Below are 18,990 nucleotides of genomic sequence, written 5' to 3'. Positions count from 1 at the left end.
TTAACCGCTAAAAATGAGTGAGAACATGTGATATTTGTTTTTCTGTGCCTGGCTTATTTCACTTAACATAATGTCATCAGTTCTATCCACGTTGTTGCAAATGACAGAATCTTATACTTTTTTTTGTGGCTGAATAGTACTCAATTGTATACATATACCAAATTTTCTTTGCGATGGTTACACCTTCTGTGAATAGCAGTTTCATCATTAGGAAACAATCGTTCTGGTCCGTAGAATACATTTTGCTATAACATTTAATTTGACTGATATTATATATCTATATGTGTTTTCTTTGAGTTATGATTTGACTTTTTTTTTTTTAAGATGGAGTTTCGTGTTGTTGCCCAGGCTGGAGTACAATGGTGCAATCTTGGTTCACTGCAACCTCCTCCTTCTGGGTTCAAGCAATTCTCCTGTCTCAGCCTCCTGAGTAGCTGGGATTACAGGCATGCACCACCACGCCAGGCTAATTTTGTATTTTTAGTAGAGGCGTAGCTTCTCCATGTTGGTCAGGCTGGTCTCGAACTCCTGACCTCAGGTGACCCACCCACCTCGGCCTTCCAAAAGGCTGGGATTACAGGCGTGAGCCACCGCTCCTGGCCAATTTGATTTTTTAATATCTTTTTTTCATACTTTAGTTTTCAGTATTTTTGTGTCCTTCATTAAGTAATTTCTTTTAGGAAATATGTATATTGTTCCTGTTTCCTAATTATCAAGTCAGACAATTATTTTCTTTTAAATGGAGTGGTTAATGCAGATATGTTTAAGGTAATTATTGAATCTTTTGTGTTAAATCTACTACCTTTCTATTGTTTTCTGTTCTGTTAAGCTATTTAATTTGTTCTCTATTGCTTATATTTTCTCTATTCTTTCCTTTTTCGAATTCATTAAATATTTGCAGTTTTATTTTATCCTTCTATCATTGCATTGTACACATATTCATTTATAAATTTTAGTCAGTAAAATGTGCACTTTATTAGATTTAATCATAATTCAGTAACTTTATCATAATTCAAAGAAATTTCAAACCTTTTTCCATAAACTACAGTGTCATTTTGCTATTATGTCCATATATTTTATTCTATATTTTTCTGAAATACCAAAAGACATGATTATTATTGTTTTAAGGTGTTTAAAACAATTAACTTATACCAATAAATTATCCTTTCTGGTGTTAATTCCTTTCTTAAATACCCTATTTCCATTTAGAAATATATTCTCTGCAGTATTTCTTTTGGTGCAAGTCTCTCGAAAAGGAGTATTTCAGTTTTATATGAAAATTATTTTGTGTTGCCTTCACTTTGAATATTTCCAATCGATATGGAAACCCTGTTATTTCCTTTCCAAATTTCATAAATATCACTCAATTTTCTCCTGGCTTTTACTATTTCTGTTGGAAAGTCACATTTCAACATTAATCTTGCTATTTTGAAGATAAAATGTATTTTATCTCTGGACAATTTTAACATTTTCTTAGTCTTTGATTTTCTACCATTTTATTTTAGTGTCCCTAGATTTGTTTTGTTTTCATATTTATATTGAGGAGTTTACAGAGCTTCTTGAATCTGTGGGTTGAAACATAGCTGCTTTTGAAATTCTCAGCCTGTATTTCATCAGACATTTTTCTTCTGTCTCAATTTCTCTGCAACTCCACTTGCGGGTATGTTTGACCTCTGCTATGTCATTACATCTCATGCGCTCTTCTATAATTTTCTCTCTACTCTTTTTGTGTTTCAATCTGCTCTTTATTACCCACCTAATTTCCCGTTCAATGTTTCTCACTTGTGGTATTTACACCCGATTTTTAAATCAATTTCAGGTATACTATAATATTTGCAATCTTTTCTTCTATTGTCTTATATTTATTAACAGAAGTTATTTTAAAATCTTTGATCATTACAATGTCTTGATAACTTGAGTAACTTTTTAAAATTTTCTTTTCCATTGTGTCTCTCTGTTTAAGGTTATGTGGTTGTATTTCATGGAATGTGTCTTAATTTTGTGTTGAATGCGAGTAGAGTATGTGAAAAATAATGGAGATTCTACATGATATTATTTTATTCCAGAGAGGACTTAATTTTGTTTCGATAGTCAGGTTGAGTAAAGAAAATCACTGTCATTTGGTCAGAACTAGCGTAATTTCCTTGGTAAAACTTTTATTTTGCCTAAGACACAACCATTTGAGATGTCTAGACTGACAGTCTGAGGTTTGTACCAGGATCCTCTCTCCTTGGTTAGCCAGACATCCCTAAAATAGCTCAGCTCTCTTCCTGTTGTTTTAGATGCTTAGGAGCTGCTTATATTTGGTTTGTCAACATCACATATGTACAATTTAGGAAACAACAAATGCCTTGAGGGGAAATCCCATGTAGAATGTCCGATTAAATTCCGTGTGTGTGTGTGTGTGTGTGTGTGTGTGTGTATTCCAGGGAAGTCCCAACTGTCCTGATAGCCCTTAATTCGAAGTTTTGTCTCTCCAGCCAAATAAAAAATCTAAAAGCTCTAAGCTGCTCTGTTCTGTTCAGTCACTATTGCTGTGCTGTCAAACAGCAAATATACCAAGGGGAAAAAGTGATCAAAGAATAATGTAGAACTCAAGTCATTTTCATTATTTTCAGGGAATTGTTACATCAAATTCTGGCTATCTGATTTGCTCTGCTTTCTTCGCTATCTGTGTGTGTTTATTTAAAAAAAATTTATAGTTTTCTTCATTGAGTTGGATATTTTGATAGCAATTAAACCACAAAGGAAGCATCAGAAGTCTGTATTTCTGTTTTACTGCTTATACTTTACTATTATTATTTTGTGTCTGTTTTCTCTCTATATAGAGAACTATATATAGTTCCCTAAAACTATAAATCACTGTATTCCTAATTGCTAAATCAATGCTTAAAATATAAACTAGGTTCTCTTAATATTTACCAAGTATTTGTAGAATAGAATCCATTGTATATAGTCTTTTTAGTCCATGTGTAGGTATTTTGATAGTTGCCCTACTCCATGAGTTTTGCATTTTAAGTACATTTATTTCAGATCAAGCTATGAATGCTCAAATTTTATATACAATTGTGATAGCATCACTGTGCTTAATACATCAGGTTAAATATGTCCTGGATACCTTGATAACTGTATCATGCATAGTAGCATTTTTTTTTTTCTGTGCCTCTGACTACATCATAGGTGACTTAATTGTTGAAGTAATTTTTGTATGTATCGCTTTCTGTCCAAAATATGTTTTAGTACCCTTTGTCTTTGGTGATGCTACGAAAACTTATATAACAAACTTATTGAGGTCTTCTGAACTTAATGGAGAATTAACATAAAAAGGTTTTGTTCATCCAGTTAAGCTTCTATTGCTTTATGATGAATATTATTTTCCTATGTTTTTATTTTTTTGAGGCATGGTCTCATGCTGTCATCCAGGCTGGAGTGCAATGGTGTGATCACAGCTGACTGCAGCTTCAATCTCCTGAGGCTTAGCTGATCCCCCCAACTCATCCTGCTGAGTAATTGGGACTACAAGCGTGCCACACCCCGCACAGCTAATTGTTGTATTTTTTGTAGAGACGGGGTTTCACCATTTTGCCCAGGCTTGTCTCAAACTCCTGAGCTCAAGCGATCTGCCTGCCCCAACCTCCCAAAGTGCTGGGATTACTGGCATAAGCCACCATGCCTAGCCTATTTTCCTATTCTTAACAACTGTACAAGTAGATTCTATGAGTTTCCAAACAGTTTGTTATTTCAATAGTTCAACCTAATATAAAAATTTAATATCCAGATTAAAAGACATCCTCTCTTGAGACACAGGTAAGACAAGCACCACCAGGGTGACACTGTGGGGGTCAGAGGATGGTAAGAAAGGGAGTAGTGTGGCTTGTTGTTTTATTCCATCTCTTTATCTCTTCTATGTTTCTAGTGATGAGGACGTGGGGGAGATATAAAGACTGGTCTACGTTTTAACTGGGCATAGTTGCAACCTTAGTCTTGTTACTTGTTACTTCTTTTTGGGGTGACACCAACTGGCCTTAGGTGTAAGTTAAAGGCTAGACGTATAAATAATGACTTTTATGGTTAGGAGGTATAAATAATTTTTGTTGTTTTTCATAGGTATTTTATATGGCTCAATTCCTTGGCTTGGGAAATCTGGTTGCTTTTCTGTATCTTCCACCTGCCTTAACTCCTTTCATCAGCAATCTAGTCTGAAGATATGTGCTGCTGATGCACAACTCTCTTGAGGTCTAAAAACCTGTGAGATGCTGCTAACCACGTTATTTTCTTTTGGCATGCTTTATACCCACAAGAAAATAAAATATCCTAAAAGTGCTAAAGAGTAGGTGTGCAGCTCTTCCTCTGCTTTTTCTTCTTTAAGTCCTATCACTTCTGTTTTTCCTTTTCCCTGATCAGGTATGGGAGCAAGAGCAGGTTGCCAAGTCTGCTGCCTAAACATATATTTAAGTAGAGAATGAGAAACCAGCCTTCAATTTTCCTGAGAAGACATTCTTGGGAATATACACACACATACACACACACACAAACACACACACACATGCCATTTAAATATAGATATATGGGGGGGGTGTGTGTGTGTGTGTGTGTGTATTTTATAGTGGGATATACACTATACCATGCCTGTATTGTAAGGTGTGAAAAGTAATTTATAATGAAATATTTGGCATTCTATATGCGAATGCTCAAGTTTAACTACACTGAAAGAAATTGTGAAGCTTCCAGATGCTTGCATTTATACACAGAATGACTGCATATTGGAAAGCCCGCGTAAGTCAAGAGATATAAATGTGTGTTATCAGTGACTCCAGTACTATAAGCAACATTGTAGTTGGTGATATGGCTATCTAAAATGGTGTACAACATTTTGTAAAATTCAGAACAAAATAAATACCGTCTTCCTGTGTTTTATTTTTCAGGAATTCCTGGCAAACACAGAAATACTTTGTGTTTATGTGTAAAAAAACTTATCTTCTAGGTTCAGACTATAAGGCATACTGTCTTACCTATATGAATGCTAGACAGGATATTCAAAATCTTGTTAAATGTGAGACAATTTTTCATTGCATATGACTGTTTTATGAAGTTCAATCACTTAATCCACTAAACACTATTACTAACAATCCCAATTTTTGTGACGAACACAAACAGCTGCCCAGAAATTTTCAAAATAATTTACAGGAGACATAGTGTTCTCATTGAGAAGCACTGGTGAACATTGTTCATTAAAACTTACTGAAATGATAGAAATGTTGTTCTGCATTGACCATTTTTGGAAGCACTGGCCATAAGTGGCTGTTCTGTACTTGAAATGTGATTAGTGTGGTTAAGAAATATTTTTATTTCATTTAAATGCAATTAATTTCTATTTAAATTTAAACAGCCATATGTTTCTACTGGCTACAGTATTAGACAGCTCAGCCTTAAGAATCCACTTATCCCTATGTACCTTTTCATCCACATGTATCTAAATGTAACCTGGGAAGGTTGATTGTCAAGTGGTGTTTGGCATTTCCTTGTTAATTAAGGTCTCAGAAGAAGTATCTAAACTCAAGCTTGGCATCTATCTTTGGGTCAAAGACTTCTACTGTATAGTCTAGGGAAACTGGAACATGTTAATCATAATTATTTCAAAGTCTATATGTGATATGGGTCTGGAGTTTTCCTTCTTGGGACATGTTTATAAGCTCTACCATTTAATAACTATAGGCTTTCTGTTAACTAGATCGATAGTTTATTTTTCTCAATTTTATAACCTGTAACATTATTTTCATTTTTATTTACTTTTGAAAAATTTATCTCTTCCTGATTTTTTCCTGATTCATGGATTATTTTTTAAATGTTATTTAATTTCTAAATATTTAGGGATTTTTAAAGGTACCTTTTTTGTTAATGACTTCTATTTTAAATTTGTTGTGGTCAGAGAATATACTTATATTATTTCAACCTTATATAAGCATGATACAATAATGAAAACCAGGAAGATAATATTGGTATATTACTACCAGTGGATACTTGGCCCCACTTCCCAATTGTCTCAATAACGTATTCACAGAAGGATGATTCAGTTCAGAAATCATATTACATTTTTGTTGCTTTACTAGTGAATTTCACAACATATAGAAGAAAGAACTACTGCAAGGCTTACACAAATTCTTCCAAAAAAATAGAGAAAGGATACTCATCTCATTTTACTAAACCAGCAAAATCCTGATAACTAAACCAGACAAGGATATTACAAGAAAAAAAATTATACACTTGTATCTCTCATGAATGTATCGGTTGAATGAAACGGTACATTTATGAGAAGCAATTATTTGCAGATAAAAACAGTTGACTCCCTGAATAAACTTTCAGAAAATCGTCATAGAGGCTGTTCTGCCTACGGAGTAGCCATTCTTTTATTCCTTTGCTTTCTAAAAAACAAACAAACAAACAAACAAACAAAAAACTTGCTTTCACAATAAAAGAAAATATTCATAGAAATTTGAGTAGGTTGATAAAAATAAACCTGTATATGGGCAAGGACCAGAAGAGAGTCCAAAAGCAATCAGTTGTGTAAGAGTGTTCACACTAGGTGGTTGCTTGCTTTCTTGGAATTGTACCTATATCATTTACAAACAATAATATACTTGGTTGAATGAAATATTTAAATTTGAAGTAAAATTTATATAACATAACATAAAGAAAAAAACTATGTGTGATAACTGCAATATCTGAATAAGTGGGATTATTTCTCTTTTTTAAGGCCTATTCTGTGTCAATAAGAAAAGTCTATAAAACTCTCCAGGATTAGAGTTTTTAATTGACCTAAATTAATTTTAATATACAAAAGTGACCAAAAAGCTACATAATCTACTAAGGATATCTTAGTGAAATTAGAATAGTGTGTCCAGGAAAGCATGGTTAAAATCAATTATAAAGAAAATATTTTTAAAATCTATTGTAGTTTAGATTTTCTCACTGATATACCAATTACCCGCCTCTACAATTGGCTCTCCTAACTATTACCTTTGCTACTTGGAATCTGAATGTGGAAACTTTATTGATCACACAGCTTTTTTCTTTTTAAAATTTTAAGTTTTTCTTCCTATTTCTATTTTCTGATGTTCTTTAAATTGCCCTGAACCTCTATTGTATCTATATACTGACTCCCACTGGGAAAATATCTACTTATATCCTGTTGAGCAACTTAAAGCAAAGTACTTAGAATAACAGCACAGAAAGAAACCTTGCAAAAATAATCCAGTGTCATCTCTACCTGCCTTCACATTTATATGTACATATGTGATTTGCCATGGCAGTACATGGTTTTCTCATGCATTGTTATGCTATTACCAAAAAGAGATCTTTGATCTCCATGTGTATTGATGAATTAAACATAGTCTGTGCTTACTTTCAAGATGTTATTTAGAGTCTGGAATGACAATTCTATGTTAGTTTTATTTTTCTAGTTTTAAATTAAAATATAATGTCTTAGTTTTTGAACATCACTCATATCTTGCAATTGAATAAACTTTGGATGGAGAAAATCATAGTGCTAAGAAAGAGTACTTAGTCAATTTCCAAAAAGCCTATATTTTAAGTAATATTACTCATAAATATTGTTCATAGTATGAATCAAAGCAAGAATGAGTCATTATTAAGAAGCAATTACAGATTTCTGGTTTTTTTTTCTTAATTATATTTTAAAGCATGTCACCAGCCATGGTTTCAAAATTAATATGAAATATTTTAGTCTGCTTTATGGTTTATTTGTCTTTGTGGGTTGGTGCTGCAGATTCAAGGATCAGATCAAATAGCATCTCAAGTTTACAAAATGGTGAAGAGAATAACTCAAAAAGATTCGTCATAGCTTTCACATACATATTTAACAATTATTAACTAAGTATCTTCTATATTAGTAGCAATATTGGACTTACTGATATGATTATTCTTTTGTCTCATCGTGGGTGCAATTGCACTATGCTCATCATAAAACACTTCAGTATCTCTGCTTTTATGTAACTCATGCCAAAATGCCAGTTATTTTTCTAATGTATATGTGTATCTTATGATTGGCTGAGAAATGTTGTGTCAGGAAACCAAGACAGTTAACTTATATCTATAACCTCTTACACTGTAAATGTAGAAAACATTTATCCTCTAAATAAAATTGTCCCAGGAACAATGTCCCTCTCAATGTAGACAATGTTCAGCTTTGAATATGTGAAATAAAAGTAGGCACTCGGCGTTTGCTGATTTATCAGTTTAACTGAAAAAAATAATCTCTTATTATATAAGAATGGTATATTGTTTATACCAGTTATAATTATTTATAAGTGGTAAAAATATACTTACAAATGGAACTAATAAATCTATTGTCTTGTTGTTAATTGACTTTCATGAAAATCATTCTGTAAATCCAACTATAATTGGCTTAATTTTATATTTATTGGCTACAATTCTTAGCTAGTTAGAAACAAATGAGAAACAGTTAAAGCAACTCATCTCAGAAGTCATCAGCCTATTTTAAATTGTAAAACCTTCTATAAATCATATGACCTACTTTTATTTAAGATATCTAATTGATGGCTAGCAAATGGAATTGCATTTTCAAGTATTGTGTAGGTCTAGAAACATAGTTTTGTGTACTAAAATTATATCTGTGTTATTAAATATGTATGCCATATAATAAAATTTTTTCTTGAGGAAAGACAAACTATGTAAGTGTTGTGTGTTTTATTAAGTGTGTTTTTAATTGCAAGGGGTAAAATATTATTCTAAAATTTGATAGACATTGTTTTGCAAAATGCTTCAAATTTTTCACTGAAGTTTGGTAGCTTGAGGGCTCTGTCAGATTGAAAAATGCCAAGACCAGGAGACTGAGACTGAATAGATATTCAGCCTGGCAGACTTGTGTGTGTATTAAAAGAATAAATACATCTTGCCTGGTCAATCACAGCATTGCGATTATGAATAAGTACTCGGTTATATAGGAAAAACAGATGAAGTTTGAAAAGGATAACTGAGCATGTATGACTAAAAACATGCCACAAGAACAGAAACTTTCAGTCTACAAGGTCATTTTTCTGCATTATCTCATGTGCTTTATCTCTATATAATTATCTGTGACTGATTTGCAAACCGAAAAGATTGTTTTTATAATGGCTACATTTCTGCATCTCATAATAAAAGATGTTTTATGACTGAAATGGTAAGATATAAGTAGTTATTAAGATTTCTTTAAAACTAAGATTTATTTAAAACAATGTCTAATCATATCTTTGACCTTTCTTTTTGTTGATATTTTGCAGTGAGGCCCACGGTAATTGAAACTGATGTTTATGTAAATAGCATTGGACCAGTTGATCCAATTAATATGGTGAGTAAGAAATATTAAAAATAATATCTGCCACAGAGATCTCTCAAGTGTACGCCTCCAAAATAGAATTCGCATGTGAGTAATTTTTTATAGTTAGTTCTGAATGAATTCAGATCAACATGTACAATTACTTTGTGCCAGGTATTGGGAACTGGAGCAAAACTATACCTGTATCTAAAAATCTGTATCTTGTTATTCCAATATGCTGTGTTTGGTAGAACTATGCAACGGCATAACAAATTATCATCTGATCCACCAAGAAGAGGTCCCTGAAGAAATCTGGAAAGAAAAAAATCAGAAATCCTGAGGGGAAAGTAGTCAATCAGAGAAAAAAAAGGACTTACTGAAAGAGAAAGCCGCATGCACAAAGTCACAGAGGAATGAAACAGCCTAATAAGATCAGGGGGACTTCCAGCAATTTGATGTTACTGGAATATAAAGTGTAAAGTAAGGAATTGAGGCAAAAGGGATATTTAAGGGTCTTATCAAGGACAGTCTTGTAAGCCATCGTAATAGGAAGCTAGTAATTATATTATGTATAAATTGTATCCCTTGGGAGAAGATAAATGACAGGAAACATTTTACCAGGAGAGTGTCAAATGCAGATGTACATTTTTTAATACATCTCTCTTATAGCAGTATAGAAGATGGAGGTAAGAGTCCAAGTTAGGGTTACAGAGACCCATTACAGGTTATTTATTAGTCTGGACAATAGATCTTCAAGGGCTTACCTACTGCAGTTGCAATCAAGCTGGAGATGAAAATAATATATTTTTTTCAAAATGGGTAATTTTTTGAGAATTTGGTGACTTATTAATTATGTGTAACCTGACTCCAAGGTATCGAAATGAAGAGACTTCGAAGATGGTAGAGTCATTATCAGATGTAGGAATACAGTGAAGGCCTATGTACCCCAAATGCTCATGGTTCATTCAGGAGTAACTGTCCAGCAGCATTTTGCCTTATAGATCTGCTGTCAGGGAAGATGTTAGGACAAAGTATAGATGTAGATGAGAAAGAGAAAGGAGACAAGCAGTATATAATAAAACTTAAGACATTAAGAATGTGTGAGATGATCTAAGAGAAGATTCAGATTAAGAAGATCACAGATCTGAGGACCAGATGGTGTAATGAGATGAATGTATATAAAATATAGTTGCAAGAAAGAGAAGCACAGAAAGGGGACATATTCAGAAAAGTCAGAAGGGTAGGAGCAAAACCAAGAGAAGATGATATTATAAAATCTGAGAGAGTAAAGAGGATAAAGAAGGAGGGAATGATAATGAATTACAAATCCACATGAGAATACAATAAAATGGATTAGGTAGTGATAGCTGGCATTGGCAAATAGGTGGTGTTGATTATCTTTGTTAGGAGAAATTCAGTTGGAATGGTGAAGGCAGGAAAGGGATAACAGCTGGATTGCACATCCCTCCTTCATCTTCAAAATTGATCTCATGTCCAAACTTTTTGCCATGGATCCCTGAGAATAAATATGGTTCCTGTAGGGATAGTCATGTAGTCATGTGCTGGTTTCTGGGTGCTAGGGAGTGAGTGGGAATGTAGTTTTAATTTTATAAACCACTATTTTGAGAAACATGGCTTAGAAGAAGATGAGATAAGAGTATGGGGGTAGAGAAGGTAGAGGAGAGAATAAGAGAAATAAGGGAGGGAGAGATAATTTGAGAAAATATCAAGACAGGACCATTTAGAATAAAAATTGAGAAAGTGCGATATTCATTTTTTATGTTTTATACATAGAATAAACAGTGTTTTATTACTAATGAAGAGCAAAATTAACAATGCCAATATAAGCACCCAGCATTATTTAAAAAAAAGACTTCATAATGTTCAGTTCCAAATGCTAATAATCCCATTTCTGTGAGTTCAAACTACTGGGTCCCATGGAATGCATTCAATAACGTCTTCTACTCCTCTCCTTTGCTTTTGCCTTTGGTATTAGTTCGCTAGGGTTGCCACAATGAAGTAGCACAGACTGGTGGTTTAAGCAACAGCAATCTATTTCTTGCAGTTATAGAGGCCAGAAGTCCAAGATTAAAGCCTTGGCTGGTTTGGTTTCTTTTTAGGTCTATGTCATTGGCTTGCAGACAGCTGCTTTCTCACAGTGTCCTCACATGGTCTTTTCTCTGTGCCTGTGCATCCCTGGTGTCTCTTTTTGTATCCAATTTTTCTCTTCTTATCACAAGTCACATTGTATTAGGGCCCACCCTAAAAGCCGCATGTTGACTTTAAAGACTCTGCCTTTAAATATAGTCACATTCTGAAGTTCTTGGGATTAAGTCTTCAACATATGAATTTAGGGGGTAACACAGTTCAGCCCATAAGACATCCAAAGATAATTCTCAAATATTTTGCTGATTTTCTTCTTCATTTTATATATTCAATATTATAACAGTCAAATCATCCCTTTATTGCAGGCTTTACCACTTTATAGCTGGTGAACCTTTATAATATGCCTAACAGTTGCCTATGTCTGCCTACTCCTTTGGTGTGACAGTCACACTCAGTTTTTCTCCTATTCGATGTAATCTTCACGTGACTCTCATTAACTTTTACAGCTGTCTGCACTGATTACTGTAATGACAGCATTCTAGCCATGCCATAAGTGACATCTTTGTCACATTAGTGCAAGAAAATATGAACTGGCTGTGGATAAATTGAATTTGAGAGGATGAAGGAATGTTCCAATAGACTGACCTAGAAGTTAGTCTTAAATTAGGGGCTAACATTCAGGGAAAAGTTGAGGCTGGGGCCAAATCTTTGTCAGGAATTTGCTAAACCTCTGTGAGATGGGGGAAAACAGCCTTAAAGTGAAGAGAGAAGAACAAAGAAATGAATAGCAGACCTTAGGGAACACATGTATTTAAGGACCTGAAAGATGAAGCTGAGATAGTAAATGAAACATCAAGGTTGGCAAGAAAGTGACAAAACAATGACGTGGAAACCAAGGGAAGAGAAAGTTTCAACAAATCTTCTTAGTATTAGTTCTACTCAAACAAATTACTATACAATAAGTTGATTTTTGCAAACAGAAAACTTTTAATATACATGTGTAACAGGTGCAATTTTTAACAATACGCAAATATCAGATTTCATAAAGTAATACATTGCTAAAATGTTATATTTTTTTCTTTAGAGGAACATTGTAATGTTTAGTTTCTAAGTAACCAATGCCTAGAGAAAATAAGCCTGTTTGAGCATATGGGAATGTTTGCATTTTCATGAATTGTATATTTTTTGTTTGGGGTTTATGTTTTCAATTTGCATGAATACATTAAATAAAAATATGGTCATTAAAGTAAAGAGAAACAAGATTCAAGGATGTATTGGTATTCTAGAAACACTTTGACAAGAATGGCTATCACAGACTTTTACAATGATCTTCCTATATAAAAGTTTAATGGTATTAAAGATTTAGTTTCCCCAGTGGAGCAAATTACACACTTGTAACCTTCAACAGTAATCATTTAAAAAAAAACCAAATTAAATAAAATTGCTATTGAAACTAGTGATACTAAAACAGGTGAAAATAAACAAATAAAAGAACCGCATGGAACACTTGATAATGTTTATTAAAAAGAAAAGCATTGTAATACTAGGGATGAATAAGAAATAAGTTATGTAGAAGACTATTTTAACTAAACAATACAGGGAAATTAGAATTCACTTTTCGTAAAATGAGCGAAATTGCTTTGAATGTGAGTGTAATCAAGGAAGCAGATTTAAACATATTTAAGCAAGAGGGCACCATCCCCTTAAGTACTCATATAATTTAAGCGACCAGTAAGAAACAAAATTAATATATTAGCTCTTTTTTTTTAAGTTAGCCAAAATTTGTTTTGCTGTAAAATGGGTGTTTCTTTTTAAACTTGGATACATAAAATAGCATTTCCATAGATTTCTGAATAACGCCTAAAACGACATTATTCTACAATGGAATATGCTTTTCTTTTTATAGTCGAAATGAGTAACAGATGCACTAATGAAGACTGGGGAAAAATAGAGTGACTTGGAAAGAAGCTGTTCAATTTTATATATGGTTTGATTAAAACTATCTTCAATATAAGCAGAACAAAAATATGCAATCAGAATTGAAGTCAAGAACATGTTACTAGAGTTTATGAGACAAAATAGTTATAACCTTGTAACTTTTCAGATTTGGGGGAGATTATGTATCTTTACTCTTCTGAGTAAATATCTCACGGTGTTGGGTACCCTCTGACTAGCAAGTACAACACTCAAGGGCCATAGCAATTCTTTAAAGCCAAGTCAAAATTGGTAAGAGCTCCAGGAAATTCAAGATGATATTATGGGTATCTAACAGGAGGCTACAGCATAAGATTAGTAAGTACAAAAGTAGCTACAACTAAAAATTCCAGGTAAAATCTGGACATGAATATAATTGTAGGAACTGGTATACCCTTATATAATCCAATATTAAGAGATGACTAATATGGAAACTTTGAAAGTAAGGGACAAGGAACAACTAATAAAAACTACTAGATCCCAGTTCGCAACTGCAGAACTTAATTTAAATATTTTCTAATTGCAAAAGTGATATGTCACACAGTCCTAGAATATATTTCTGAAACTGGATGGAATCTTCCTGCTGGAAATTGAAACTGGATAGAATCTTCCTGCTAGAAATTCTGATTCGTCTTAGTAATGGAGACAGGGCTGAGGAACAAGGGCACCAGTTACAAAGACGACAATTTAAAAAGGAGCTGGGAAGTCACCTGGGCTATACTTCAAAATAACTGCATGCTGGAGAGGACTACAAGGGGGTGAGCAGTAGGCAAAGAGGATCAGGCAAACTTAGCAAATGACAGAATGCTTTCATTCTGGCCTGTGCAGAAATATGTAACAGGAATGCCCATTTTCAGAATCTTTTTTAACAGAAAATGAAAATCTAATTGCTCTCTACAAAAGGAAACAAAAAAAAACTTTTTAAACAAAAATGTATGTGGAGCTACAGAAGTCACAAACATTATTTATTATAGAATGTAAATAAGGGATTTTTCCCAATAATAATTGTTTTTCCTTCATTTAAGTGAAAAGGCCAAGTATCCAACCTTAATGTGGATAGGCTATGATTACTAACCCATAAAAAACTAGAAAAAATTTTAACTAATTCAAGACTGTCTACCTTGAGGTATCTATCTTGAAGTGTCAAAAAATTCAAAAAATTTTTGAATTTGTTTTCTAAAAATTCAAAATATTCACTTTCAATATTTGACCAAAATCTATGGTCAAATAGATTTAATAGGCAGTTCAGAATGGTGAGAACTGATTTTAAGTAAGCCTCTTTAACTTTTCAAACTCATTTTGATAATAAACTCTCAAGACATAGAACTTGTATTTAAGCATTCTAAACATATGGAGAAAACTGGTGCTCATAGAGATATTCTTCCCATATAATTTATTACATTGCAAGAAACACATGTTTCTAGGGTGGTTCATGCAATTGGTTCTAGCATTCCATAGGCTGATCTCTTTCTCACCCTCTCTTTTTCTCCCTCCCACCCTTCCTTACTCTGTCCCTCTCTCCCTTGTATGTTTCTGGGCTTCTAGTTTTAGGAGATAAAACCTTTAGCTATAGTTTCTACATATCAAAGAAGTCCTTTTTATTCATTTTACTATATTAACTGGAAAGAGTCAATTCTTGCCAAGTACATTAGCCTGAAGAATTTTGAAATGGCAAATGCTTGGAAATAAGATTTTGTTTGCTATTTAGATAACTGACCTGCATATGCTAATGGTGGGGAAGAAAAAGGTATTAATCTTCTTAGATGTGATTAATTGCCGTACTTTAGGAAACACATTTGTATTTTTAAAATCTATTATAAGTTTATTTTCTTGGTGTTTTCAGTATTTTAAAGCTTGGAACTATAGTTTTAATTTCTTTTCTTCTGCATATATTAACTTTTTGTCACTACATAACATAAAATACATTTTTAACAGATCTTATTTTAAAATAATAAAAAATTTAGTTACTTTTGATTCAACGCTTGTAGAGAAAAAATTAAATATTAGAAGTAAATAAAAGTCATTTTCATCATTGTTTCTTTTATCCAGTGTGTTCATTGACTCTATAAATATGAAGTGAAAGTTCCTAGTATTAGGAAATTAGATTAACCTTAGAATCTCTAAAAATTATCAAAATAATTTTATTTCTTAATTCAAAGACACGTTATATATATATATTTCATTGTTTTGTCTGTCATATGTTTATTTACCATTTATTATAGTGACAACAGGTTCATTGTTAAAAAAGATATCAGAAAACATATGTCATCCTTTCTTCAGAAGACATAAAACCTACCAGGGAAGATGACTAAAAATGCAAATTAGACTGAGACAGAAGGGAAAAGGCAAGAAAAATGCTGTGTATGAAGCTACACCTATTTTAAATTGTAAATGGTGAACCTAAAGCTATTTTCTTCTAAAAATGTTTTCATAAAAATAGTTTTTTATTATAAAAGAAATACATACTAATCTAGGAAAATTAGAAATTTAATTTAGATAAAAGAAAAAATTTTAAATATCCTGAAATATTATATCTAGTGGTCACCATTGGTACATAACTTTATGTACATAGTTTTACCCAATGCTTTATTAACCTCACTATTTTATAGTATTATGTTTTTCTGTGTGTTATACTATGTCATTACTTTTTAAAATATTTTATTATTATTATTATACTTTAAGTTTTAAGGTACATGTGCACAACGTGCAGGTTTGTTACATATGTATACATGTGCCATGTTGGTGTGCTGCACCCATTAACTCGTCATTTAGCATTAGGTATATCTCCTAATGCTATCCCACCCCCCTCCCCCCACCCCACAACAGTCCCCGGTGTGTGATGTTCCCCTTTCTGTGTCCATGTGTTCTCATTGTAAATAATATGCAACATTTAACGGATTTTTTAAAAGTAATTGTATACTATGTCATTACTTTTAAAAAATCCGTTAAATGTTGCATATTATTTAGTAATGAATTATTTTACATGTGGAATATTTCCAATTTGCTGTAATTAAGAGTAATATTATTATTAAATATTTTAGCCACCATTATTATTTCTTCAGGCTATGTGTATACACACCCCAGACCTCTCATAGATTTTGGTCAAATATTGAAAGTGAATATTTTGAATGTTTAGAAAACAAATTCAAAAATTTTTTGAATTTTTTGAAACTGCAAGTTAGATACCTCAAGGCAGACAGTCTTGAATTGGTTACAATTTTTTTAGTTTTTTATGGGTTAGTAATCATAGAATGTTGTAGAATGTACTGCTTGGTAATTCTGGCCTCAGGGAAGGTTTGTGGGCAATGTTCTGACAGAAAGAATGTCTAGTTTGCTTCAGCTCGTGACTATCATAAATGTACTTAAAACTTGGTTTTTGGCCTTGCTTTAACCAGCTGCTCCAAGTCACTATTCCAAATCTCAGATGTTATAGCTGATTCAAACATACTCTTATGATTCCTAATTTTTTACACCTTTATTTACACATTTATTTATCGGAAAAGAGTGACTTTGCTAATAATATAAACACACACCCAACCATACATATATAAGAAAAAGTAATTTAGCACATATATATATATATATATTAACATGACCTAAGACAAATTTAGGTAGTTCATATTTTGTCATGTTAGGAGATTACATTCTAAAATTGTGTAGAGCTACATATATTAGTTGAATGTTAAAAACCAAAATTCCCTTAAATGTACATATGCATACACTCACAAACACACATATTTTCATATAGATTTTAGTATAAAGAGCTACTGTTTAGAAAAGTGGTAGCCTCCATGATTCAGATTGAAGAGTCCTAGACAAATTTTCTCATCTGTAGATTTTTTAATTTATATAATTGTATGGGGTACAAGTATAATTTTGTCACATGGATAGGTTGTGCAGTGGTGAAGTCAGGCTTTTAGGGTAGCCATCATCACAATAATGTACATTTACCCGTTAGGGAATTTATTATCTTCCTCACCACTCTGCCACTCCACCCTCCTGAATCTCCATTGTCTCTCATTCCACACTCTACATCCATGTGTACACAGTTTTACATTCCCACTTATAAATGGAAATATTTGTATTTATCTTTCTTTATCTGAGTTGTTTCACTCAATGGCCTCCAGTTCCATCCATGTTGCTGCAAAAGATATTATATAAACTCCAAAATGAACTTAAATGTCCTAGAATTCTGCAATTAGATATAATTTTCTTTTTTTTTTCTTTCTCTAGAACTTTCGTGTTTGTGTTTTATAATATTTATTTTTTTTCTTTTATTATTATTATTATTATTATCATTATTATACTTTAGGTTTTATGGTACACGTGCGCAATGTGCAGGTAAGTTACATATGTATACATGTGCCATGCTGGTGCAAGGACCTTTCTTTCTTTCTTCTTTTATTTGATTTTTTTTTGTAGATATAAACACCCTGATAAAGAAATGGAATATAAAGCCATAGGTTTTCAAACCTTCATAACCCCAAATGATAGACAGGAAAAAGGCAATTTTGTGAAAAAGAAAAAAAAAAGTTCTCAGGCCAGGGGATTCCAATACAGTAATCTCAGATGGAGTCCTGGAATTAGAATTTTGAAAATGCTGGCTGGGCACAGTGGCTCACGCCTGTATTCCTAGCACTTCAGGAGGCCGAGGCGGGAGGATCACCTGAGCTCAGGAGTTCAAAACTAACCTGGGCAATACAGTGAGCTCTTGCCTCTAATTTTTTAAAATAAAATTGTAAGTAAAATTTTAAAATAAAACGTTAAAAGTAAAAAAATTAAAAATTAACAAAAAGAATTTTGAAAGTGCTTATCAGAGAATTCTAGTCAACCAGGTTTGGAGATTACTAGTCTAGGCCATTTTCACCTATAAATTTAGTAGGGATTAGGTAGGATTAAAGGAAAATAAACATTGATACTTATACACTGAAAGTATTTGTATGAGGAAGAGTCATTGAAAGAAACCATGTTCACCCTAGACTTTATCCCTCCTTATAGGTAGGACTTTTTAAAAAATATATATTAATTTCTAATATTTTATAATGTTTTCATGATCATAGAGTCTTAGAGCTGGGAAAGATAATAATTATGATCTTGCCTTTTGCCCACATTTCGCCAATAAGAGTGTATAAGTGACTCGGTCAGCAACCTACTCTAGTAAGTCTCAGAATCAGAATTATGCCAAAATTTTCCCATTCCATCCAATCAGTGTTCTTTGTACTACACATTACTCTTACTATAATGCATACTTTGGATATATTCAGTATTTGTTCTATTGATTATCTGGAAAGTATTTAAAATTATGTATGTAATTAAAAGACAATACCTTATCCCTTATTCAGTGTGTTATTTTTATATCTAGCAAAGCCTTAAAATAATGTAGTAAAAATTTGTCTTAGATTGGCAATGAATTTGAACTAACACCAGCTGCTCTTCAGTTTAATTAAAATGTGAAGTAGAGAAAACTTATTTAAATATCTTGACTTTTGACATTTTTTTATAATAAAAATTGTAACAAATTACCATAACTGAAATTGTTAAAACTGTATGATAAGCCTTGGATTTCCTGGTAG

At 32.5% G+C, this 18,990-nt stretch overlaps 1 protein-coding gene across 2 annotated transcripts in view; it reads left to right on the top strand.

The window, feature by feature from the left end:
• GABRG1 (gamma-aminobutyric acid type A receptor subunit gamma1) overlaps nt 1-18,990 on the top strand; it is an 83,527-nt gene that overhangs the window by 29,246 nt on the left and 35,291 nt on the right. The window contains exons 1-2 of one of the 2 annotated variants that reach the window (XM_063723210.1): nt 1,643-1,660; nt 9,303-9,370. In XM_063723210.1, coding sequence (XP_063579280.1) covers nt 9,368-9,370 — 3 coding nt within the window. In that variant the 5' untranslated portion in view covers nt 1,643-1,660; nt 9,303-9,367. 2 annotated transcript variants of the gene reach the window in all.

The sequence above is a fragment of the Pongo abelii genome, chromosome 3 (genome assembly GCF_028885655.2).
Source record: "Pongo abelii isolate AG06213 chromosome 3, NHGRI_mPonAbe1-v2.0_pri, whole genome shotgun sequence".
NCBI classification, from domain to species: domain Eukaryota; kingdom Metazoa; phylum Chordata; class Mammalia; order Primates; family Hominidae; genus Pongo; species Pongo abelii.
The sequence above is the reverse complement of the archived record's forward strand: the minus strand, read 5'-3'. Positions and strand labels throughout refer to the sequence as shown.